General features: G+C 43.4%; 1 protein-coding gene and 1 long non-coding RNA gene across 6 annotated transcripts; both read right to left on the bottom strand.

Moving 5' to 3' along the window:
- Positions 1 to 3,091: 3,091 nt before the first annotated feature.
- Lrrc42 (leucine rich repeat containing 42) lies at positions 3,092 to 24,205 on the bottom strand. 5 transcript variants are annotated; one of them, XM_052716636.1, is made up of 9 exons: positions 23,961 to 24,205; positions 20,937 to 21,063; positions 18,042 to 18,525; positions 11,137 to 11,268; positions 10,121 to 10,239; positions 8,682 to 8,770; positions 8,167 to 8,280; positions 5,239 to 5,323; positions 3,092 to 3,561 (listed from the first exon to the last, which is right to left on the bottom strand). In XM_052716636.1, the coding sequence occupies exons 3-9, from the start codon at positions 18,509 to 18,511 to the stop codon at positions 3,305 to 3,307; spliced, it is 1,266 nt and encodes a 421-aa protein (XP_052572596.1). In that variant the 5' UTR covers positions 18,512 to 18,525; positions 20,937 to 21,063; positions 23,961 to 24,205; the 3' UTR covers positions 3,092 to 3,304. The 5 variants fall into 5 exon arrangements, with proteins under 5 accessions (XP_052572596.1, XP_052572599.1, XP_052572597.1 ...); XM_052716639.1 differs by lacking the exon at positions 23,961 to 24,205 and adding an exon at positions 23,444 to 23,543; XM_052716637.1 differs by lacking the exon at positions 23,961 to 24,205 and adding an exon at positions 22,512 to 23,059.
- Positions 16,554 to 18,035, bottom strand: LOC128096717 (uncharacterized). The gene is made up of 2 exons (XR_008213726.1): positions 17,208 to 18,035; positions 16,554 to 16,713 (listed from the first exon to the last, which is right to left on the bottom strand). It is a non-coding gene; the product is annotated as an uncharacterized LOC128096717 (long non-coding RNA).
- Positions 24,206 to 24,323: the final 118 nt, after the last annotated feature.

Genomic DNA, 24,323 nt, shown 5'->3' with positions numbered 1-24,323 from the left:
AGAGGCAGGTGGATTCTGAGTTTGAGGCCAGCCTGGTCTACAGAGCTAGCTCCAGGACAGCCAGGGCTACACAGAGAAACCCTGTCTCGGAAAACAAAACAACAAACAACAAAAAGGAACCTTTAGCTTTAGAAGAGCACTGTGCTTCTGAGTAGTGGTAAGGCAGGATACCAAGGCAAGAGTGTGTAACAGAAGAGTATTTACACACACAAAATATGTGTAATAGGGCCCCAGACCTTAATAAGCCCCCTGGACCTTAGCACAACTGACTCCATGATAGAAATACCATTCAGGCTGTAAAACTCAGCACATAGACAGCACCACCTGCCAAAACTAAAACAAAGACCTAATCCACCAAAGCCCATAGTTCTGGAAAAGTCTCTAAATGTACTAACCTTGCTTTTTGGCTTCTGCAGTTCCGCTTCTGGCTAACTGTTCTTGTTAACTGAAGTATGTCAACAGAGGACATGGGTTTTGTGCTTAAGAGCTCACCCTGAGAAAGCCTTGGGGCTACAACTGGGATCCTGAACACACACTGTAGTCCCCAGCTGTCTAATAAAGACTTTCTATTGGCTTAAATCCATGTCTGAGCAATCTCTGGTGGCTGCCCCACATGTGAGATGGAAACTGCTTGGCTCAGCTGCTATAAAGTGAGTGAAGAGCACTGGCTTTTCTGTCAGATTCCAACCTCAACCCGTTAAGGTACCCACAAATGGGTTAGTCCACCGATGAGATTAATACCCTCATGATCCAGTCACCCCCAAAGCCTGCCTGTGAGCACTATGGTGTCAGGGAATAAGCCTTCAACACTTGAACTTCTGGGTACATTTAAGATCCTAAGCTTAGTGTGGTGGTGCCCACCTATAATCCCAGGCTGGACTACATACTGAGACAATAGTGTCTCAGAACACTGAGACGACAAAAAACCTCCAAGCTGTAACATGCACTGTGTTTGCCTCGTTACACATTTTACAGGTCCAAGCTTTTGCTGTGACCCTTGGTTGGTGGTCATCCATACAGTCTTCACCTTGCATAGCTCAGAATAGTGATGAAACCCCAGACCTACCTTTAATAGCTTGGTTAACCTCCAGAGTTAACCAAGCTATTAAATGTCAAATCAACGTTTTTGATTTCTTGAGATATGTTCTCCTTCCTTAGTTGCTTGTAAGTCTTGCCATTCACACCCCTTTTAAAGGTGGATATGTCTAGAGAAGTGGTTCTCAACATATGGGTTGTGACCCCTTTGGGGGTTGCATATCAGATACTTACATTACGATTTATAACAGTAGCAAAATACAGTTATAAAGTAGCAATGAAATAATTTTATGGTTAGGGTCAACACAACATGAGAAACTGTATTAAAGGGTCGCAGCATTAGGAAAGTAGAGAACTGTTGTAGAGACAGAAATAAAATGTAATCCAAATGCAAGGCATGTATGTCATCTAAACTTTCTTGGTAGCTGCAATTAGAAAAGAAAAACCAGGCACTTTTTTTTTTTTTGTGTGTGTGTGTGTGCTTTTTGTGCTTTTTGAGATAAGGTCTCTTATAGCCCAGGCAGGCCTGGAACTCACTAGTTGAAAATGACCTTGAAGACGAGTGCGTAGTGGTGGCACACACCTTTAATCCCAGTACTCAGGAGGCAGAGGCAGGTAATCTCTGAGTTCCAGGACAGCTAAGGCTACAGAGGAACCCTGTCTCCAAACGAACAAAGACCTTGAACTCTTCCTGATTCTCTGACTCGGCTTGCTAAATGCTGAGATTACAGGCATGTGCCACCACCTCTGCTCAGAGTATTTTTCATTGCCATTTTTCTATTTATTTTTTTAATGGACATTGGTGTGAGGGTTTCAGATCCCCTGGAACTGGAGTTACAGTTGTGAGCTGCCATGTGGGTGCTGGAAATTGAACCCAGGTCCTCTGAAGAGCAAGCAGCCAGTGATCTTAAGCACTGAGCCATCTCTCCAGCCCCTCATCACCATTTTAACATGTCATTAACACCCGAAAATGGAAGCATTCTGCACTTAAGCTTCTGGAATGAAATCTTTGCTATCTAATGTCCAGTGTTCATACAGCTAGGGTTAGAGCCTTGATACTCAGTATGGTCTGCAAACGAGGGGTACCGTCATCATCTAGGTGCTTGCTAGAAATACGGAATTTTTCCTTTAATGTAGCCCAGGCTAGCCTTGAATTCCTAATCTTCTTGTCTCCACCTCCAAATTTTGGTGATAAGTATATGCTGTGCTCAACTAGAAATTCTGAATCTTAAGCCTATACCAGACCTGCTCAAGTTGACTTTTTTTTTTGAGACAAGGTTCTTCTGTGCAGCCTTGGTCATACTGGAACTCACTATGTAAACCAGGCTGGCCTTGAACTCAAGAGATTCACCTGCCTGTTTCCCAAGTGCTGGGATTAAAGGAATGTAATACCACCTCCAGCAAGTTGATGTTTGCTAAGCTGCCTCAACTGCACAGTCCTCACAAGGGTACCTGCTTTTTAACAAGCACCCCCAGGTGTGGTGGCACACACCCAAACTCTGGTTATTTGCCAGCCACCTGTCTTTGTAAAAAAAAAAAAAAAATCCATTGGCAGGCAGCCATATTTATTTACTGTGTATAGCTGGATATTTGTAACAAAATTCTTGTGGCCTGAAAAACCTACAATATTTATCACTGGGCCTTTCCCACTAAGTCTTAAGATGGAAAAGCTTCTGCCCTGTTACTTCCAAGGCTGTTGTAAGTCACTCGGGTCTTAATACCCTCAATGGCTGGGATTTCAATAAATGCTAACTACTGTTGAGAGGCAACGTAACAGAATGGGCTTTGCAGCCTACTAGAAAGGAGCATAAGCTCTGTGACATTAAACATGGCCCTTAACTTGAGGTTGAATGTTGTTGGCTCTACATTTCAGCGAGTTTCATCTACACTGGCTATGAGGCTGGGGCATGGCCCAGGACAGCATGCAATCAGCGCAGCTTCCGTCACATCTGTGTTCTGTAAGTTGTGCCAAACTACAGCAAACAAACCGTGCCAAACCTGTTAGTCCACAGGGTGCTACTTCCTGTGGCTCCAATCTGCAATCCATAAGCAGATCTCAACGACAGCAAAAGAGTTTATTTGAAAAAATTACTATGTATTGAAAATATACATTAGAAATTATTACAGACGTCCATAGCGGCCCCTCCCCCACCACAAAAGTAGAAATATCTGCTTGCTATGCTAATGCCATAAGTAAATCCCAACCAGAAGAACACCAGCGGTCTCTCCTCATGTGCTGAGTGAGGGGAAGGCTGACTGTCTGTGTCCGTCAGTAGGAGTTCAGCAAGTCCCAGTCTTCCACGGCCAGACACACACACTTCTGCTTGGCAGACTGTGGCGGCGCGCTCTGCTCCTGTTCCGACTCCTCGAAAGCTCTCTTCTTGCTCTTCTTTGATTCTTGGCTCAACAGCGGCTCATGGCAGTCCGGAGCCTTCTCTCTATAGAACTGGAGTTTTCCAGAAGAGTTCATGTGGGTGTCTGCCAGGGGACATTTCCTTGAGGCTTCCGAGAGAGCTCGTTTCTGATCTGTAAGAGTATCAAGGGGCTAGTGTAAGTTTTCTGTGCTGGTGGGCCAGGGCCTGCCCAAGTCTGACAGATCGCCTAGGACTAAGACAAGGCCCTAGGGTGGTCTGGGCTGAGTACCCGGCAGCAAGAGTGGTGGATGCCCTACCATGACAGAGTGAGAGGTAGGTGCTTACTAGGTTTTCAGTGAGTCTAACTAATACCCCAAGAATCAATTTTCTCAACTTACTCTGAATAGAAAACATAGAATGACACAGAAATAAATGTGTCAGTGTCAGGCCTACCCTCAAAGCTCACAAGCTGTTGGCTTCCTTTTTCCTTTCAAAGCCCAGACCTGACCGTGCCCTCCGAGGCACAGGATCGGCCCTATAGTGTCTGATATGTCGGAGGATTCTTTTTTGGTTTTTCAAGACAGGGTTTCTCTGTGTAGCCATGGCTGTCCTGGAACTAGCTGTGTAGACCAGGCTGGCCTCGAACTCACAGAGATCTGCCTACCTCTGCCTCTTGAATGCTGGGATTAAAGGTGTCACCTCTATTGTTTCCTTCCGTTTATCAATTCTTGTTTAAAATGACAAAATAAACACAACCAAATTCAGAACTTTTCTTTTTTCAGAGCTGGACTCAGGGTATTAAGCATGCTAGGCAAGCATTCTACCAGCAGCTACAACCCTTGCCCTCCAGATCACTTTCTTACCTCCGCTACTGTGTGTTTGTGGGTAGGACCTGAGTGTGCACACACATGTGCCACAGTGCATGTACAGAGGTCAGAGGACAACTCTTGCGAGTGAGTACTCCCCTTCCATCATGAGATCTGAGATCACTCTCGGGCTGCTAGGTTTGCATGGCGAGCATTTCCACCCATGAATCATCTCTCCAGTCCATAGAACTCTATCTTGTACATTAAAAGTTTGTAACTATTAAACAGTAATTCCCTTTTTCGATGAACCCGATGCTCTGGGAAGCTCACACAGGAACAATCATAATACAGTATTTGTCCTTTCACGACTGCCTTATCTATCTCATGTAACATGTCTTCAAGGCTCATTTGTCAAAGCGTCCTTACCTTAAAAAAATAAAAAACTCATCATTTTTAACTGTATGTATGTGATTAGTATGTACACATGAATGCAAGTGTCTGGGGAGACCAGATATGTTTGGTCCCCCGGAGCTGGAGTTTCAGGCAGTTATGAGTCACCTGACGTGGCTGCTGAGAACCTAATTCAGGTGCTCTATAAGAGCAGTACACACTCTTAACCACTGGGCCATCTCTCTAGCACAACATGTCCTTAACTTTTTAAGACTGAATCACACTCCCTTGTCTATAAATCCTGCATTCTGTTTATCCACCCATCTGTTGAAGGTACTTGGGTCTCACTTCTTTTTTCTCTAATGTTTGAGACTGAATCCAGCCTTGCCCATGCGAGGCAACCCTTATCCACTGAACTGTATCCCTAGTCCTGCTTCCACCTGCTAAGGACACTTAATCTGTTTTCTTTTGTCCCATCTTCTTTGGGATGAGACAGATACAAATAATAAAAGCAACCTTCCCAAGGTGGTGCTTACACTGCAAGCTACATTAAGGGGATGATCTGTCTTAGTGGTCATAAACAGACAACACTATTACAATGAATTCCCCCGGAGGGCAGACAGGCTGAGTGTTTTAAACAAAGGACTTCTCACAGAAGCACTGGGCGGCCTTCCGAGGCTCTGCATCTTCCCGCTGTCGCACAGCTTCCACACTCACTCGCTCCCACTGCAGAACGATCTAAAAGGAATTTTGAAAGATTTGAACCCAAGCAAAAACTTTCCTCCTTTCCCCTTTTTCTCCTCTGTTCTGTCCCAGGGAGGCAAGCACTATACCTCTGAGCTAGTCTTTGCTCCCTTTCCTGAAACACAAACCCATTGATCAACTTTGGTTATAAGAATCAAGTCAGACTGGACACACAAATGCGATGGATCTATGTATCTGTGTGATTAGGTCACTCTGCTGAGTCCACTCTTTCCCAGTTCCATTCTTATTCTAAGGTAGGGTAGAAATCAACTGCTTGAACTGCGTATCTTTAAACTAAACACTAAAATCTAAAATCTTGGTTATAATACTTTCACATACCCTCAGACCCTTCTTATGCCCTTATTATTACAAGTCTGTAATAACTCATCTCTCCTATGTATGTAGAATGCCCACATTTCTATATTCTCACAGTACTTCAATTTCTATTCTTAACTGTTACAAATGTAATTTTATTTATTAGCTACTGCTAATTCTTTAGAAATTTGACTGAATATAAACTATACACGACAGAATGAAAAGTAAATGATCATTTCAACATATCTTGAGTAACAAGGATTTTGCATTTAATACTTCTTACTAATGGAATGTAACAATCATAATGACCATAAATGAGGAAAAACACTTGCAGGATACAGAGCAGTTCAAGTATTAAGAATACAGACCTAGCATGGTAGAGCACACCTGTAGTTCCAGAATTGTGAATTTGAGTCCAGCCTGGGATACACAGTGAGACTCAAGACACAAAAAAATCACAAACCATAAGAGCACATTTACTAGCCAGAGGGCCCTTAGCTTTAGATTTAATTTCTGGGTCTTGACCTGTTGCACACCACAGGGCTGTTATGAGGATTACATGAAGGGTCTATCGCTGTACATCATGCAGAAAGCACTTGGAACGTATTAGTTATGGACCCTTCAAAGATATTTCCCGGTTATAGAAAATGGGTACTGATCTAAGGGAAAGCCAATCAATTTGGTGATTTAGTAGGAAATAAAGACACAATCCTTCCACTAACAGAAATAGAAGGCTAGCTGTGAATACAGAAAAAGAAAGCAAGTTTGGATAAACTGACTTCAAGGTGCAGGAAGAAACTTGTAAATAATATCTGGGAATATATATGGTTTCTGATAGATGTGAGTCATTTTCAGGACACTGAAAAACCTAAGATGCCCAGAGGAGTAGATGTGTAAAAGAGAAAAGAAAGGAGGAATCAGCTGAGAGAAAAACCCTAAGGCATGATGTTTATATTAAAAGTCACTGAAAGCCACAGACGGTGAACACTGGTGACTTGGCAGCTTTCAGACACTTAACGTACAGAAGAGGAGGCTAAAAGCAGACTGCAAGGAAGGCAGCAAGAGGTCCGAGAGCCGAGGACAGACAGAACACAGCTGCACTGGGCTGAGGAACTCACAAGACTAAGGATGGTTGACATCTGCACACGGAAAGAAATCACCACCAGAGGGTGACACTGAGGATGTGGTGAGGAAGCAAGAGCAACATAGTAACTATGACACAGGAAGCTGAAGGCTTCAGGAACAGGACTGAAAGAAAAACAGACAAGCAAGGGCTCACCACTGAAATAAACTGGCATAGCTATTTCCTTTAGAAAGGAGGGAAGTAGAATGTGGTTGGAGAAGTAAAGGAATCTGGAGACAAAAGACAGTGGGCTCCTGTTAGACAGCCTCCCTCTTCAGGGATGGGTCAGGCTGGAGTTCCTGCAAAGGATTTAGGAAGAGCCAGGAAAGCACCCCCTGAAGCCCTGGAGGTCCCAGGTGAAGGCAGGAAGCTGCGCTGGCACAGTCACCTTCCTCTGAGGTCACGGTGTTAGGTGTTTTACTTGATCTTTACCAAACCCACAGAGAAATCCTAGTGTTTTGAGTTTATGGGTCTGTTGAATCTATGAGGCAGAACTCTCCAGTCTCTGACTCCACAACCTATGCTCTTTCCCGTGATACTGGCTACCAACCTACAGGAGGTCTTGGCAAGAGATATGTGTCCAAGGTTTGTGGGTGCTAGGGTGCAACCTGGCAGTTACTGTAACATGCCCAGTCTGAAACCCCTGACACAGGTCTCCCTTCGTATCTACAGGGGTGATGATATAGTCAGGCAGCTGGGCAGGTTCACCATCATGCCTTCTGCTCAGAGCCAGGGAGGGACTCAGGGCAAAGACACCATGCTTCCACCAGGAAACGACAGTTAAGTGTCTGAAGGGGAAAGGTGTCCCACACAGGTGAGCTGCTTGCTATCTACCTGGGACCTTCTGACTTTCTATTCAAGGCTGTACTTTACCAATCTGGAGAAGGGCAATATGAAGTCAAGAGAGTCAAAGTCCAGTTCTTTCACCGGCAAGCGTCAAGAGACAGAAAGACCAAGAGGCTGCTCACTAAGGCTATGGAAAAGGAAAAAGAAAAAGCCCAAAAGAAAGGGAAGAGTCAGATTTGAACTGGATACAGTGTGACACCAGTTAATTCTCTCTGGAGCACAGCTGTTAAGAGAGCAGTTAGATCAGATTTTCTTCTCTTTTTAATTTTTATTTTTTTACATAGCAAGTCATAATTTACTTATTTCCTGAATCATTTGTAGAATAAAATAGCATTTGAGGCATGACGCCCGTCTACCAACCACAGCAGGGAAGTATGAAGATCTGATACCCAGTACTAACTCCTGAAGCAGATGAGTCAGTAACAGTCTGTCACCACTGCTGACCGAGGTGAAGACTACAACTGAGCCCAAGGAGTACCGGAAGGGTTAGTGCTTATTTGATTTGTAGGTACCTAGAGTACAAACGGAACGCTGTAGTGAAAAGCCTGAGTACCTGGTCAGCCCAGCCCTCTGTTTTGCAGTTACTATGATCAAATTCCTTCAAAGGCACTTTGGAGTGAACAAGGCCTATGTGTGTCTGGAGCTTGTCCTTGACGGCTTTGATATCCTAGTGAGGGAGAAACACCAGAGACATGAATACATTTTCCAATTCTTACTTGCTTTTAGTAGCAAAGACCACCATAAATTAGGTGTGGTGGTACACACTTGTAATTCCAATACTAGGGAGACTGAGGCAGGAGGATCACGAATTCCAAACCAGCTGAGCATGGTGACATATGCCTGTGATCCCAGTATTCAATAAGCTAAGGATTGCCATGAGTTTGGGGCCAACCTGGGATACATGGGAAATTCAAGCCTAGGAAAGGGTACATAATAACACTGTATCTCAAAAAAGCAAAACAAAAACAAAACAAGACCATCATAAATACTAGCTCTTCCTAAACACCAATTATCAGAAGCAAAATATCAAATCATAATCTGTAAAATGAAAGAAACCAAAAGCCTTACCTTTAGCCCTGTTCCAGAGATATCTAAGCAGTTTAGTTTTCTAAAAGAAAATAGGTATCCAATGCCAGCATCTGTGATCTCAGGGTTACCTAGATGTCAAAAATAAGGTAGCACTCTGTCATAACTGCTGGTAAAACCCCCACAGCAAACTCAGGAAAAAAACACCCAGATAACAATAGGTTATAAAGTACAGAATGTGTGAATTTTGCAGAGCAAATTCAATATAAGGGTTTTCTTTTCTCTGCTTACAAAATGAAGCAGCCACACTAGACCCTTCAGAGCTCCAACTGCCTAGGACTTGGATGAGCAGAAGAGTGTGTGTGTGTGTGTGTGTGTGTGTGTGTGTGTGTGTGTGTGTGTGTGTGTGTGTGTGTATGATCAAGCAGTTATCCCAAATAACTCCATTTGGAGCTGCATGAAACTAATGAAATGGTTCCTATGTTCTGCTCATCACCATTTCACCTCTGAAGTAAAGATATGTGTTTAGTTTGAAAAGACTTCCAAGGCACTTAAAAACAAAGGGACTACTATTCCTCTAACTCTCTTGTGTTTCTCCAGAAGCTTTTCTTATACATTACCTTCTCACATCAGAGAATGCTGCTTTAGCCATTTCCTCTAGGAATGCCAGCTATACAGCAGATGCTCAAATTGTATTTACTGAATAGGTAACTTCCCTGGGGAGGCACACCAGGGGATTCAATAATGTTACTGTCCAGAGGCCAAAACTAAGGCTCAGAGAAGTCAAATAACTTGCCCAAGGGTACAAGACTGTTCTCTGCCCTCGCCTCTGCAGTTTCCACTCACTGGGAACCAATCTACCTTGCCACAGACGGTGTTACTGGACTCTCAAACTGCTGACTTCCTAACACTGGAGTCAACGGAACTGGTTAATCTTTTTTCTTTTTCTTTCTTTCTTTTTATACTGAGTTTCTCTGTGTAACCACCCTGGCCATCCTGGAACTCACTCTGTAGTCCAGGCTGGCCTTGAACTCAGAGATCCACCTGCCTCTGCTTCCCAAGTGGTGGGATTAGAGGTGTGTGCCACCACTGCCCAGAGGATCTGGTTAATCTTAAATAACCACAAGAGTGGACTTATTCAGCTTTTGTTAGATAAATACTGATGAAAAGAACCTAAATGACAGACACCATGGACCAGAGACTTAAAGTACAGCAAATGTCCTTATGTATGCTCTTAATGTGACAGAAGGGCCCAGTTGGCTAAACACTAAGTGGCATGGGAAATCTGGAAAGCCTTTTCCTCCCTGCAGGAAGTGTGATAATATGCTAAGGCACTGGGCCAGGAGTCATGAGCTGCTGACTTCAGTCCTCTTACTAGACTGCTAAGGCTCCCAGAAGGTCAGCTTGCCTTGTATCCTCTCAAATGAGGGGTGATGACCCTAAGGCCATTATTCTCCAGACATTACTACCCCATAACTTACAAGACAAGTCTAAGAGCGTTAGATTCTCAAGGCCTCTTTTCATCACTCTTACTGGTGCTGTCATTTTCCGAATGCCGGCATCAGATAAGCAATTATCCTTCAAGTGGAGTTGAGTTACACTGGAGAAACAAAGTCCATAGAGAGTATCACTTAAATACTGCTTGAGAACATGCTTTGAAACATTTCACTTAAAAACATAAAATGTCACCATCTTGAAGTATTATGAAAGTCCACCCACATCCTACGAAGCTGTTATGTTTTCAACTGTCCTTTCTTGCAGCTGCTGTTCTCGAACTTTTGTAAATCTTTAAAAATAATTCTATGTGTTCAGCGTTTTGCCTGCATGCATGTCTGTGCACCATGTGTGTACCTGATACCCCAGGAAGCTAGAAGAGGGCAAGGAAATTCCCTGGAACTGGAACTATAGATGGCTGTGAACCACTATGTGGGTGTTGGGAATTGAACCCAGGTCCTCTCCAAGAGCAGCAAGTGCACTTAACCACTGAGCCATCTTTCCAGTTCCAAATTTTTGTTACATATATTTATTTTTTGTGTGTGGACAGTGGGAGGGATGCATATGCCATGGTAAAAGTGTGGGGGTCAGAGGACAACTGTGGGAGTTGGTTCTCTCTCTACCACGTGGATTCTAGGGATTGAACTCAGGTCATCAGGCTTGGTGACAAGTGCCTTTACCCACTGAGACAGGTTTCCAGCCTCAATTTTTTATCTCTTGCTATAATAAACTAGGAATGGACAAATAAGGGACATTTTTCAAGCCTGATGGTTTCAATTACTACAGGTTAAATAAAGGTTATTTAGAAAAAAGAACAAATCAATTATCTTTCCTAAGCATTATCCAATCTATATTGTTATACCAAGTAAACAGAGGTTGAAAATATTTTAGAAAAACAATTAGTAAATAAACACAGGAAACTAAGTGGCATTCCTTAAGATAATACCGTTGGATCATCCTTTTAAAAATAAAACAATCATTTAAAGTGACAGCAGGCTGGTACCTAGACAGGGCCTCATTGGTGAGATGTTCCAGAAGTTCATGCTCATCTCCAAGCTTGCAACATGAAAGATCCAGGCGGGTCAGCTCCCGGAAAGACTTAATCTCTTCAAGTTTTTCTGCAATCACCAAATACCTGTGCAGTGTGGAGAGCAATCAAGAGTCTTTATCTTTTAGAACTTTCCATTTGTGACCCTGCGTCACAGTCAACATGCCATCATCCCAGAGTACCATGCAGTAAGCTCACATCACCGACGACTGCATCACATGGGTTGGGCTAATTAATAAATACCTCAAAAGACTTTGTACATGATGGTGAAATAAACATTCTGAATAAACAGAAGTATATGAGCAAAGGCAAGCCACAAGAAAAAACATAGTGTGTAATTAGTCAGACCTTATAGTGGTAGTGCTGGGATTTCACCTGGGAATTTCCAAACTCTTTAGTATACTACAAATTTCAATTGCTCACTCCTTCTTTTGAGGAAAGGTCTCACTCTATAATCTAGGCTGGCCTTGAACTCCTAAGTCTCCTGCCTCCATTACAGGCATGAGCACTAGCTTTAATCTGCATAGACTCAAAAATATTTCAAAAGCTATCTAGCAGATCATATTTTATCTTCCTACTGAAACTCAAGCTTGAGCACCTGTCCACACCACTGGAACTGTTACCCTAACTACCCCGAAAGTATGTGGCAGCATGACTCTCATTTAGATGCTTACTAAGATAAACTATGAACATGAGTGACTTCATGACACTGGAGCATCTTGTCAAGCAGTTATCAGGAAGCATCAGGGAGGCCTCTGGAGAGGAAAGATCAAAATGGCATTCCATAGCCTGGCTGGGCTCTGCCCTGTCTTTTAGTTCTTCATCGACTTCTAATGAGATCAGTGGGGAAAAAAATGAAAGTGGGGATTCGGTATGACAGGAACAGGAGAGAAGGGGTTCCTAAGATACCAGGGAAGCTTGACAGTGGCAAGAGCATCTACTTCCCATCTTCTTTCCTCTTGGAGGTCTGAAGTTTCTACATCTGAAGAGTATGCTACGTTAGAGTACAGCTCTCTTACTCAGCAGGATCTTCACTGCCAAAAACAGGACGGATACTCAGAAGGGCAGAGTGGGGTCAAACTCTTTCCTTCCTATAGCCAACTGAAATTACTGGTACACAAACCGACCTACTAAGCAGATGGTTTGAGGTACCAAGACCCTCTTTAAACTGAAAAGTTTAATCTGCCTGGAGACAGCTCACCCTGGGACACAAGGAAGCATTACTTACTCAGACTGCTGTGGCTGCACTGTAAATAGACCTGTTTTCTACCTTCCAATCACAGTACTGAAGTGTGTTAATGGGAATTTAGGGGATTACTGGCAATTAGAGAAAGGAAAATACATATTCTTACATCAATTACCAAAAGAGTTTTAGTAATTCTGAAATAAGGGTGAAGAACATAATACTGTGTAATGTGATTAAGAAACATTATGGAACTCAAGGCTAAGGACCAACATTCTAGGCACAGACAATGAATGCTAAATGCTAATCTAGGACATAAGGCTCCAGATTCTTGTTTGTAGCTAGTATTCCAAACGACCTTCGAAGGCCCAAACAGTAGAGAAACAACATAGCACACACACGTCAGAGGTCAGAGACCTGGGTTTGAATTCTTTTCACTGTATTGTGGGCGGAGAAACAGAGAGAGAGAGACAGACAGACAGACAGAGACAGACAGAGACAGAGACGGGGGCGGTGAGAGAATGAGAGGAGTTGGTTCTTCCATGTTTATGTGGGCTGCAGGAGTCAAACTCCATTGTCAGGCTTGCATCATTGGGAGGTAAGTGCCTTTCTGTACCCACTGAGCCATCCTGCTGGCCCCAGTTTGTATTCCAACAGCTTTAATTTCTTGCTCCATCACTTAACCCTTCTGAGCTTCAATTTTTTTCAGCTATAAAACTGCATCTTTCCATTCTTTCCAGAATTATTAAGAAAAACAAACATCAAAGAAGTATATGGCATCCTATGAACCATCCTTTAAATAGTGATTATTACTACTTGATTAACATAGGATGATATTTCAAGGAAAATGTACTTGCTCTCTGTGACCATTAGGATTAAAATACAGGGGAGGAGAGTTTTGTGTAGCTGGAGCCCAGCTGTAAAGACACTGGCTTCTCCTTTTGGCAGGCAGTTTCTGGCCTAACACCAAGACCACAAACAAGTGTCTCACCTGCCCGATTCTCTTACTTTCCATTATTTTCTTAAAGTCCTTCCCCTTGGCCTGACCCTTTGTGTCATCAGTAAATCCTCTGCCGCAGCAGCTCTGGGATGCAAACACATCCCCACAGCTGCTGCTCTCTGATGTTCTTCTGGGTAGTCAGTCAAAACAGAGAGTTTAGGTCACAACTGAAAACTCACTTGTACCTGAATAAAAATGCAAAGTTTGGAATTACTTTAACAAAATACAATCCAAAATATTATGTTGAAAATGTTCCCTATATTCTATTATAAACATATGATCATAAGGTAAATGGGGAAGAGATTAAGAAACTACAAAAATACAAAGAAAAATAAAACCAGTCGCAATATTTCCACATAGACATTAGGTTTTCTTACAAAAATATTTAGGGTTAAAATAAAAAAAAATTGCCGGGCAGTGGTGGCGCACGCCTTTAATCCCAGCCCTCGGGAGGCAGAGCCAGGCGGATCTCTGTGAGTTCGAGGCCAGCCTGGGCTACCAAGTGAGTCCCAGGAAAGGCGCAAAGCTACACAGAGAAACCCTGTCTCGAAAAACCAAAAAAAAAAAAAAAATAAATAAAAAAAAATTAAGTCATCCAAAATTACCTTGAATTCAATCATTAGTACATGAAAAAAATAATGTTTTAAAAAATGGAATCTGGCCTGGTGTGGTGGATCATGCCTTTGATCTCAGCACTCAGGAAGTAAAGGCAGGTGAATCTCTATGAGTCCAGGCCAGACTGGCCTACAAAGTCAGTTCCGGGACAGCCAGGTGGAATACAGAGAAACCCTGTCTCAAAACAACAACAAAAAAATGGAATATGGCCAGCAAGATGGCCTAGTGGGTAAAGCACTTGTCATTCAGGTCTCAGGACTGAAGTAAAATACCTGAGATCTATGTGAATACTCTAGTCTCCATGTGTGTGAGGCACACTGTACATGCCATGGTATGCATGTACCTACTCACACATACAGTAATAAAGTTTTCTAAAAAGTCCATTTGCAGCTGGGCATGGTGGTATACACCTTTATCCCAGCACTTGGAAGGCAGAGGCGGGCAGATCTCTGAGTTCAGGACTAGCCTGGTCTTCAGAATGAGTTCCAGGACAGCCAGGGCTACACAGAGAAACCCTGTCTTGAAAAACCAAAATAATAAAAAACCCATTTTCCTAAAAACGTTTTAAAATCGTAGAAATGGCATTTTGCTACATAGTTGTTTGGTCGTGTACTGGTTCTATAGCTTACCTCAAACTCACTGCAATCTTCCTACCCTCAGCCTCCTGGTTGCTGGGATTATAGGTATGAATCATTATGTCTAGGTTAATTTTTCTCATCTCTCACATTTTCAACATTTTACTACATCATTTAAATTATCTTAGAATATTATCTTAACTTCCTTATCTGACTGTACCATAATCTGCTTAGCAAATTCTCTAGCTTTTAGCTTTTCACTGCTACAAATAATATTGTTATCACATTGGACTGAAGAGATTTTTTTAAAAATTATTATTATTTTTCTTTTTTGAGACGAGATCTCACTACGTAGCCTGGGCTGTCCTGGAACTCCCTATGTAGACCAGGCTGACCTGGAATTCATGCCTGCTTCTGTCTCCTGAATGCTGGGATTAAAGGTATGGGCTACCATGTCTAGATTAAGTTACTTTTAAGCAAGACCTCACTATGTAGCCCAAGGTGGCCATGCACTCCCGGGCCTTCTGCTTCAGCTTCCTTGTCAGTGCTACAACTGCAACTGTACGTCATCATGACTGGGCCCCCAAGAGAGGCTTTCTTCTGTCACATGCGTTTCAGCTCCTGTCTTTGCTTGAGGCCCAGAACAAAGAAGAGAAACATGGTTGACTCCTCTCACGGTGCAACATCATTTGTAACAACCACCTTCTCGGAGCCCAGACTTCCCCTGTAAGACAGATGCTACTTTATAGAGTGGTCATCCTATCTGCCAAGATAGTCTGAATAAGTAGAGTTATGGGCCCAGAATGGTGATACATGCCTGTACTCTCAGTCAGAGGAGGAGGAGGAGGAGGAGGATTAGTCATGAGTTTGAGGTCAACTGGATTTTCACTGAGGTGCAAGCACGGCTTCACAGTGAGATCTTGTCTCAAAAAACCAAAGCAAACAAATAAATAAAGTGAACCATGGGGCGAACAAGTCGTGTGGCTGTTTTTAGGGCTCTCAATACATACTGCCAAACTACTTTCCAGAAATGTTACACCTATGTATTATTTTGGTACTGGAGCTGTTACATTATTTATATGCTCATCAAATGTGAATTAGTGACATTTTCACAATCTAACAGATCAGACTACAGAATAACAAGGACAAATAGCATTTTCAAAACCATGGGGAAAATTTAGGCTGTAAAAACAACTGGGGAAAGTAAGGAAGTAGAACACCAGTTGTAGAGCTTATGCTCTCAAGTGAATAAAACTATGTATTTGAACGTTATTGCTGTGGTGAGATTATAAAATTTTTAATTTTAATCATATATTCTCAAATATGGAGTTTTTAAATACATGATTCTTATTTTTTACCCTTCTAATTTTCTACAATAACCATAAGTAACTTGGAATAAAAGTGAAGAAGTGAAGCACTGCAAGGTGGCCCATGCCTGTAATAACACCCAGGAGGCTGAGGCAGGAGATTGGCAGTATAAGGCCAACTTGAGCTAGTACAAGAGCCTACCAAGGAAGGAAGGAATGGGGTTGGGTGGGGGATAAAATGTGGAATAAACTGGCTTTGTCACTTAGCAAGAGAAGTGTTTTCTTTTCACTGGCAGCAGTCCCATGTCCTGCCACAACTGAGGCCACAGCACAGACAGAGCTTTCAGGAAATGCCTGCTTCATGGAAGTCCAAGGTTCTGCTCTGTGTGTCCTTAGGCCTTGTCTTTTTAGAGCAATATATGTGACCTGACCTGGGGTGAAATCATAAACTCCATGAGCCAACTAAATAAGACTAGTTATGCTTTTCTTCATGTTTTATGAGTTTTATCTTGTATTTTCTGGTATGGCTTTCTCTCTTTTACTGTATACCTTTTGTTTGGCCTCATTTTATAGGTCATATTTCTCTTAATGGTAAATTGGTGGGCTGGGGAAATGTGTCTCAGATAGAACACTTAACTCATATAAAAAAGATCTGGGTTGGATCTTTAGAACCACACACACAAAAAATAAACTAACAGCAAACTGCCTTTTAATCACAAAAAAATTCAGATGGTACGTTACAAAACTAAGTCTACAATACTGATTATAAATGAGTTTCAAATTGTAAAGAAATGTACATAGGTATATGAAGCATGTAGTCATCTATATTTCCAGTATTTCCAGTTTGACAAACTAGAAAGCCAAATAAAAAAAAAGAGAGAGAGAGAGAGAGAGAGAGAGAGAGAGACAGAGAGAGAGAGAGATGTAAATGTTCAGAGTATATATATATATATATATATAAATATATATTTAGACAGTGACTGGTCTCTGGGTGAGGAATCAGGAGATGAGAAAGATGTTATACTCTTCTGTGCTCTTGTTTGAACTGTTTGCTGGGGTATTTTTTACTCTTTTAAAACTAGTAGATGTTCTCAAAGTTTTCTTAAATGATAGTGAAATAAGTATTTTAAATAAATATATAAAAGTACAATACCAAAGGCAAATCAGTCATGAAAGAAAAATCTGCCTTGTAAGGAGACAGGTCTGGGTGCTGGTAACTTACCTGAGCATTTCTAAACTTTAGGATATTTGAAATTTTAATCATTTTTTAATGTTACTTTTTAGTCTAATACTCAGTATCTAGTATTCTTAAAACTGAAACAGGATCAAGAATTCTGAGTACTAACCTTCACATTCCCAAGGGTATACCAAGAGATATTTGGCAGATCATATCTTGTCTTTCATATCTTGTCTGTATTCTCTTACAGCAAAAGTTGACTCCAAGGGAGCATGATGGTACACACTTGTACTTAAAAAGTTGAGGAGGACAGTTTGAGCTCAATTGTGTTTTGTTATGTTTTCTAAGATAGGGTTTCTCTGTGTAGCCCTGGCTATCCTGGAACTCTCTCTGTAGACCAGGCTGGCCTTGAATCTGCTTGCCTCTGCCTCCCGAGAGCTGGGATTAAAGGCGTGTGTCACTACCACCAGGAAAGTCCAATTGTTCTATGCCATCCTGGGTAATATAGCAAGACCGTATCTCAAATGGAAAAAAAAAAGGAAAAGAAAAGAGAGAGAGAAGTTGGTTGCAAAGTATTTTATCTATTGAAAGAGCTGTGGCAGCCACCTAATCCTTACGGAACATTTTCAAAATAGGGCTAAGGGCTGGGCGGTGGTGGCGCACGCCTTTAATCCCAGTGCTCAGGAGGCAGAGGCAGGCGGATCTTTGTGAGTTTGAGGCCAGCCTGGTCTACAGAGTGAGATCCAGGAAAGGCGCAAAGCTACACAGAGAAACCCTGTCTCAAAAAAACAAAAAACAAAAAAAATAGGGCTAAGTGTTGTAGGAAATGAGGAAAGACAGTCAGTGATTCTCCCCCTCCCTCAAAATGGCCTGTACTTTGAATGTTTAAGTTTGAAATTGAAAGTACTGTCTGTTGGCAGAGTTTATGAGCCCACTAAGCCCGGGGCTTGACAGGATAAACATATCCACTTAAGTACTTGACTATCCTAATGAGAATACCCACCTGTTTCTTAAGCACAGCGAGCAAAGCACCAGACTCCCATAGGCCTCAGTGAACTTCTGTAAAGCCCTGAGCCCTGCACCTGGCTCTGTGAATTTCTGTCTGGCTTCAGCAGCAGAAAATAGCTTTTCAGCAATCTGCTCAGGAAAGCCAATAAGGGAATCAATGTGATCAACATTGTCGGAGATGAAGCCCAACACCAGGCTGAAGAGGGATTTGGCAGAGTAGCGTAGATTCCCCTCCCGGGTGTATGTGAAGATGAAGTGATCAGTCTTCTCTTTCTGTGCAGTGTCTTCCCTGTTCATGCACAGTTCCACAGAAAAGCCTTTGGGAAAGAGTCTGAAAGGCCGTGGCTTCTGCAGGCTGTTCTTAACACCATCCAGAGCCAGATTGACCATGTGCAGCTGCCCATTTTCTCGAACATAGATGGGCCCTGGATCCACGTGGGTTTGTGAGTTGAGGTAGTAAGCCATTGACTTGATTTCAACTGTAAAAGCAAATCCAATGAAAATGTTATCTGCAACATGAACTTCACCTTGTTATGCCCACAGCTTTATAGTAAAAGCAAAACTCAACAGTTGCTGAGAACTTTGTCACTATGAGGCACCCACTGTTTCTACTTGAAGTGCCTCTTCTGCACTTTTCTCACTGGCTCAGTAATCTACTCATCCTTCAGAATTTTAAGCTCAATTTTCATTTCTAAAATTCACTCAGAAGTTACTAAAAATGCCAGCAACAATTCTTTCAGAAGTAAAGTCACAGCAGCAGTTTCTGTTAGCACAGCAATAGGAGCATCCTAAATGTCCAACACTGAAGTGTTAGAAAATAAAGTATATACTTCATTTCATCGGGTATTATGAAGCCATGGACATGTTGCAATTACAACTGTTTACACACGGAAAAGGAGATAGAAGTAGGTAACCCCCTTGCTACTCTGGCACCTTCCACTCAGCTCTTTGCTGTACTTGGCTCACTGTCCTAGTGATTTGCTTCTGGGCCTGTCTTTGTGTTTTGCACACAGAGAAAAAGACCACATTTAATTCATCCAGACTCCATAACAGGACTCTGGCACACTACAGCCCCTGGGGAGAATGTTATGGAACTAGTTTAGTTCCATAAGCCTAGGTAAACCACAAGCAACAGGATGTTGAACTTGAATTTACAAGTAAAGACCCCCCCACCCAAAAAAAGGCTAAATAAAGTTAATTATAGTCCTCAAGAGTGTCAGATCTATTCAGGTTCTGTTAGAGTACTCTGAGGTAAGTTAAAAAATAAAAAGCAGTTTAGTGTTTCTTCAGTCATGTTGGTGACATTATGCACCCAAGAATTAACTGTAAAAAATACTTGTTTTCTTGGATAAATGAGATTTCAAATTACATGAGAAACTGCTACGTTAAGTAAAGTGAAGGCATCAGATTATCATTTCTACAACAAGAAAGAAGGAAAGAATGTGAATTTTAATACAATGTAGGTCTGTCAGTATTTCTAAAGGACTTTGAAATTATCCCTCAAAGACTCTGATTGACTTTTAAAGTGAACTCAGCTTCTGTAGCAATGTCTACAATGTCGCCTGAAGCCACTTACAAGTGTCAGCAAACAATTCAGTGAATGACAAAAATGCTGAGTCCCTGGAGATCAAACAATGATCCTGTTTGTGGGAATCACTACTATCCATTTTTCTCCCGAGAATAAGTATGTGTATAAACTACAGCAGAAAAGAGGGCCCAGCCTAGCCCTGGAGCCTCATCCTTTCTGGCTCATCCACTATGTCCTACTCTGTGGCCTTGCTAACACTAAAAGGGTAAACTGGCCACTCACTCGACCCATTGGAATTGGCTCAGTTTACGGCCTTTGGTTGTTACGCCTGACCTAGCTATTTCCTGCTCATCGTTAACATTCAGCTCAACCATCACTCACCATTCTCCTGGGAAACTTCTCCAACCCCTGTACCAGTCCTTGCCTGTCTTGTTTTCCCGGAGCATCCATGTTTCCTTCTACACAACACTTAGCACTATGCACTGTGTTCACTTGTACCCAAACTGTGAGTTCTTTGAAGGAAAGGCACTTGATTTATCTCTTAGTCAGGCCTAACATGGTGCTTAGTACTGAGTAAGCACTCAACAGATATGTGCTGAACTGCATGAGACCTCAAAGGGGCAGATTTCGTGCTCTGATACTGTTGCTAGGAGCCAGCTCCTCTTCCAGGCAACAGCTGCAAGCTCCTCCCCCCACTTGTCAGCCCTTCTGCAGGTGGTAGAAGCAGAGCAGATGATGGGGCTGTATTGCTACTGGTACTACCAAGGGAGAAAAACAAAACAACTAAAGTAAAAATCAGTTTAAAAAAAGTCTTGCGATAGTGCCAGCTCTAACCCTCCCTACTCTTCTCTTGCCAGCATTCAGAGGCTGCTGCTGCTGCTGCTGCTGAAGAGATGCCCCCTCCCATTTCTTTTAAGCACTTCTTTCAGCAGGGGCAAGTATTTGGCCCCTTCAATCTCACAGACCTTAATCCTAACCAGGAGAAAAAGAAAACATCCTTTGATCTTTAAGAGTAGATCTTCAGGCCGGGCGGTGGTGGCGCACGCCTTTAATCCCAGCACTCGGGAGGCAGAGCCAGGCGGATCTCTGTGAGTTCAAGGCCAGCCTGGTCTACAGCTCGAGATCCAGGAAAGGCGCAAAGCTACACAGAGAAACCCTGTCTCGAAAAACCAAAAAAAAAAAAAAAAGAGTAGATCTTCAGAGGCTACTCCACCTAAGTATCAGAAAGTAGGTACTAGGTATGGTCCGAAAAAGAAATTACTTGATACTCAGACCAAAAAAAAAAAAAAAAGTATAAGTGAGTGAATAAAGAAAACGTTTTATTTTATCATTATCACCATTTTAGAGTGGCCTGAAACTTACTATATAGTCCACGCTGGCTTCAAACTCACAGCGATCCTTCCACCACAGCTTTCCACGTGCTGGGATTACAGGCAAAACCCACTATGCTTAGCCTAATGATTTAACCGTAACAGCAGAAAGGCAAATCCTATGGAAGAAATGTTATCTTAGTGGACCAACACACCATAATGCTGACAAGGAAGGAAAAAAGGTAGAAAAAGATAAAAACCCAGGTTCTATATACATGCACTGCTCTTAATCCTCATCTCTAACAATAACCTTGCACAAACTCTGGAGTAAAATGGAACAAATGGATGACAAGGATTCATGAAAATTAGGAGTGTGATTCCATCCAGCAGAGGGCATAAGTAGGTTGGGACCAGAGTGTGGACGCTAATCCCTTACTCTGCCCCAAATCCTGGCAGCTTTACCTTCTAAGAATCATTTTCAAAAAAAGGGAGCAGTTATGACTATATCATATCTTTAGACTAGACATCAAATTGTATTCTCCTTTTAAATGACAAAAAATTCAGCATTTCCTTAAGAGTAAATCTACACCATTTGTCCAGGCAGTACTCCAGGGCTTTGCTTTCTTCAATTATAGTATTTGAAGAACTACCCTTAGTTTAGGGACTCATGGTAACTTTTTTCTTTCTTTCTTTTTTTTTTTTTAAGCATTCTGCATTCTCCCAATAAGGCACTTCCTGAAATTTGTGAGGTATAAATGACCTAAGGATTCAATGAATGAACTTTCAACTTTAAGAACCATAAAGGGTAAAGCTTCAATACTGGATATTGCTTGCCCCTCACTATTGCTCACAGCAGCCTATTACAAACTGACCCCTTAAGAGACCGAGCCTTTCTTGCTTGGGGGAGGGTGCTCATTCAAACTGGAAAATTAAGCTAATAGCTATCTTCAAGAATAACAATGTTCAGTGTAGATCTCTTGTAGCTATACGTCAGATTAACAGTGACAGGCAGTCTGGTGGGTCTTCCAGCCCACTACAGAGAAGCAGTTCTGTGACCTAACCTAACAGCACACAAGTACGTACAATAGTGCATTACCATAGGGGACCCTAAAGGTAGTACAAGCATATCATTTCTTCAAATAAATGAAACAGAACCTTAGTACAGTAAAGTTCAATTCTCTACAGCTTCTTTAAATAAGAGACAGGATAAAGTAATTGATAACTAAACATGACAGTTTCTTAAACCTTCAAGCCAGTTTCTAAGCAAAAAGCATAATAATTATCCCAGTCAGAACAGGGATAGAGAAGAGAGAAGGCAACAGGGTAACAGTGCTTAAACTGTGAGCCGAGTCGGTGGTTAATTTGAAGGGGAAAAAAAACCCCAACAAAATCAAAAAGAACACCCAACCTTAGTAGACAAGTTAATCTCCTAAAAACAATAAATAGGCCAAAGAATGACCAATGTTAACGACACCAGATGTGACTGAAAACTCCGATTTACTATGTACCTACCAGCTGGTAAGCACTGTTAGGTACAACATAAAATGATGTCATGCAGTCACCGATCCTATGAGGTCAGTACTGCCTCTTAATGGATGAAGAGGCTCAGAGAAATAAAGTAACTTACTTAGGGCTCACAACTGCTGAGTGACACAGCCTGGATTCAACCACAGGGCTGTAGGACTCCAAAGCACAGGATCTTTCCACTTGCATGATACTGTACCTCAAGAATAAAAATATGACACCCAGCCTTAAAAATGTTTTTAAAACACTCCAAACTAATCTCACCGGCCCTCTGATCTCTGTGGTACTCACGCACTGGCTCAAGGTGGGGGTTAAGAGGGCAGGGGATATTTGAAAAAACAGAAACAGTGGTCATCTGAGGAAAGAAAGAAAGAGTGGGTGGAAACAGAACCAGGGCTGTCTTAAGGATGAGGCGTTCCTCCTGCCTCTGCCAGGGCAGAAATCCGCCATATCCACACACCAGGAAAACATCTGTCAACCCATGACCTTCATCTCAAGACTTGCAGACACCTTTGGTTCTTTTGAAAACGTAGTGGCCTTTAAAGACTTTTTCTCAACACAAACATCCGAAGAGAAAGTAGTTCTAAAGTATCTCTAACCAACTAACAATCCACCTTCATTGTTCGGTGTCACCGCCATTATTCAATTTGCCACTACTTCTTTTTTTTTTTTCCTGTAACTTGCACTTCCCTACCTGCTTTCTCCCCCAAGCTGCAGAAACTCACGTCACACCCAGGCCCCTACTTTCCCCAAGAGCAAGCTGATCGCTCCCACATCTTGATAGTTTGACCCACTCGACAGCTTTTCATACAAAAAAAAAAAAAAAAAAAAAATTCAATCCCCACCCCCCAAATCCTAACTTTGCCCATTCACCACTCCCAGGTCTTCTCCCCATCTCCCTCTCACACCTCAGACTCTTCCGTGCCCCTCAAAATTCGGCCCCGGACCTCCAGACTCAAGCCCACCTCCATCCGCCTCCCGCGCCCTTTTCAGCCCCCATCCTTCTCTCCCTCACCATTCTTCCCTTCCGCTCACCATCGGGGTTCCTCTCAGCACCCTAGTCTCTCCATCTCTTGCCCGGGTTCTGCGCCTTCCACCTTCACAAGCCCCTTTCTTCACGCCTCACGGTGCCCAACTTCACAATTCACAGCCTCAACTTGTTTCTTCCCTGCCCCCAAGCCCCACCCCTCCCCCTATTCCGATCCCAGCCCCTTTCCTCGGTGCACGCCTCAACCCCGTTTCTTTTACCCCCTCCCCAGCTCCCACCCAAGCCTGCCCCCCCAAGTCCACCCAAGCTAAACCCGTTCCCCCCCCCTCCCGCCCAGAATCCTAATTCTCACCCTCACCCTCCGCCTAACCCCACACACCGCCGACCCCACCCTCCAGCCCACCTCCGACACCCCTTACATCCTCATCCTCCCACCTCGCCCTCTGCGGGCTCCACCTCGTCCCTAGGGCCTTCCCCTCCCCCAGCCCCTCACACTCGGCCCGCCCCCGCCCCCACGCGCTGCCCGAGGCTCGGCGAGCGGCCCTGCCCGCGGCCGCCACCTACCTGTGCCCCTGCCCGGGGCAGCGAGCGGCAGCACCTCCCGGGTGGCTCCTTCCTCCTCCACAGCGCGGCTGACCAGGAAGCGGCTCGGCACCTAGGCCACAAAGCCCGTGAGGGTGGGACACACACACACACACACACACACACACAGAGGGTGCCAAGAGGGAGGGGCTGGGGGCGACCTGGTGCCGCGGGACCGCGGGACCGCGGGACCAGCGGGGCGGGGGAGGCCTCGGCTGGGTAGGCGCGCGTGCGCGGGGCCGGCATGAGGGGCGGGGCCTGGGCTGGAGGTGGGCGGGGCGCGGGGCGGGGCGGGGCCGGGAGTGGGGTGGGACCGTGGGGGTCTGAGAGAGCGGGGGTAGTAGC

Source organism: Peromyscus californicus, unplaced genomic scaffold (assembly GCF_007827085.1).
Source record: "Peromyscus californicus insignis strain IS unplaced genomic scaffold, ASM782708v3 Scaffold_5__1_contigs__length_169319896, whole genome shotgun sequence".
In the NCBI taxonomy this organism is placed as follows: Eukaryota; Metazoa; Chordata; class Mammalia; order Rodentia; family Cricetidae; genus Peromyscus; species Peromyscus californicus.
Note: the sequence above shows the minus strand (reverse complement) of the source record. Positions and strands in the feature narration are given on the sequence as shown.

What these genes read in the sequence shown, in the direction of transcription:
- Lrrc42 (XM_052716636.1), bottom strand. Translation starts at nt 18,511, where the DNA reads ATGGCTTACTACCTCAACTCACAAACCCACGTGGATCCAGGGCCCATC. An exon ending in AACGCTCTTAGACTTGTCTT is followed by an intron (nt 8,771 to 10,120) that starts GTAAGTTATGGG and finishes TTTGACATCTAG; the next exon opens with GTAACCCTGAGATCACAGAT. An exon ending in CAGAGGGCTGGGCTGACCAG is followed by an intron (nt 5,324 to 8,166) that starts GTACTCAGGCTT and finishes AATTCCTTTTAG; the next exon opens with ATCGTTCTGCAGTGGGAGCG.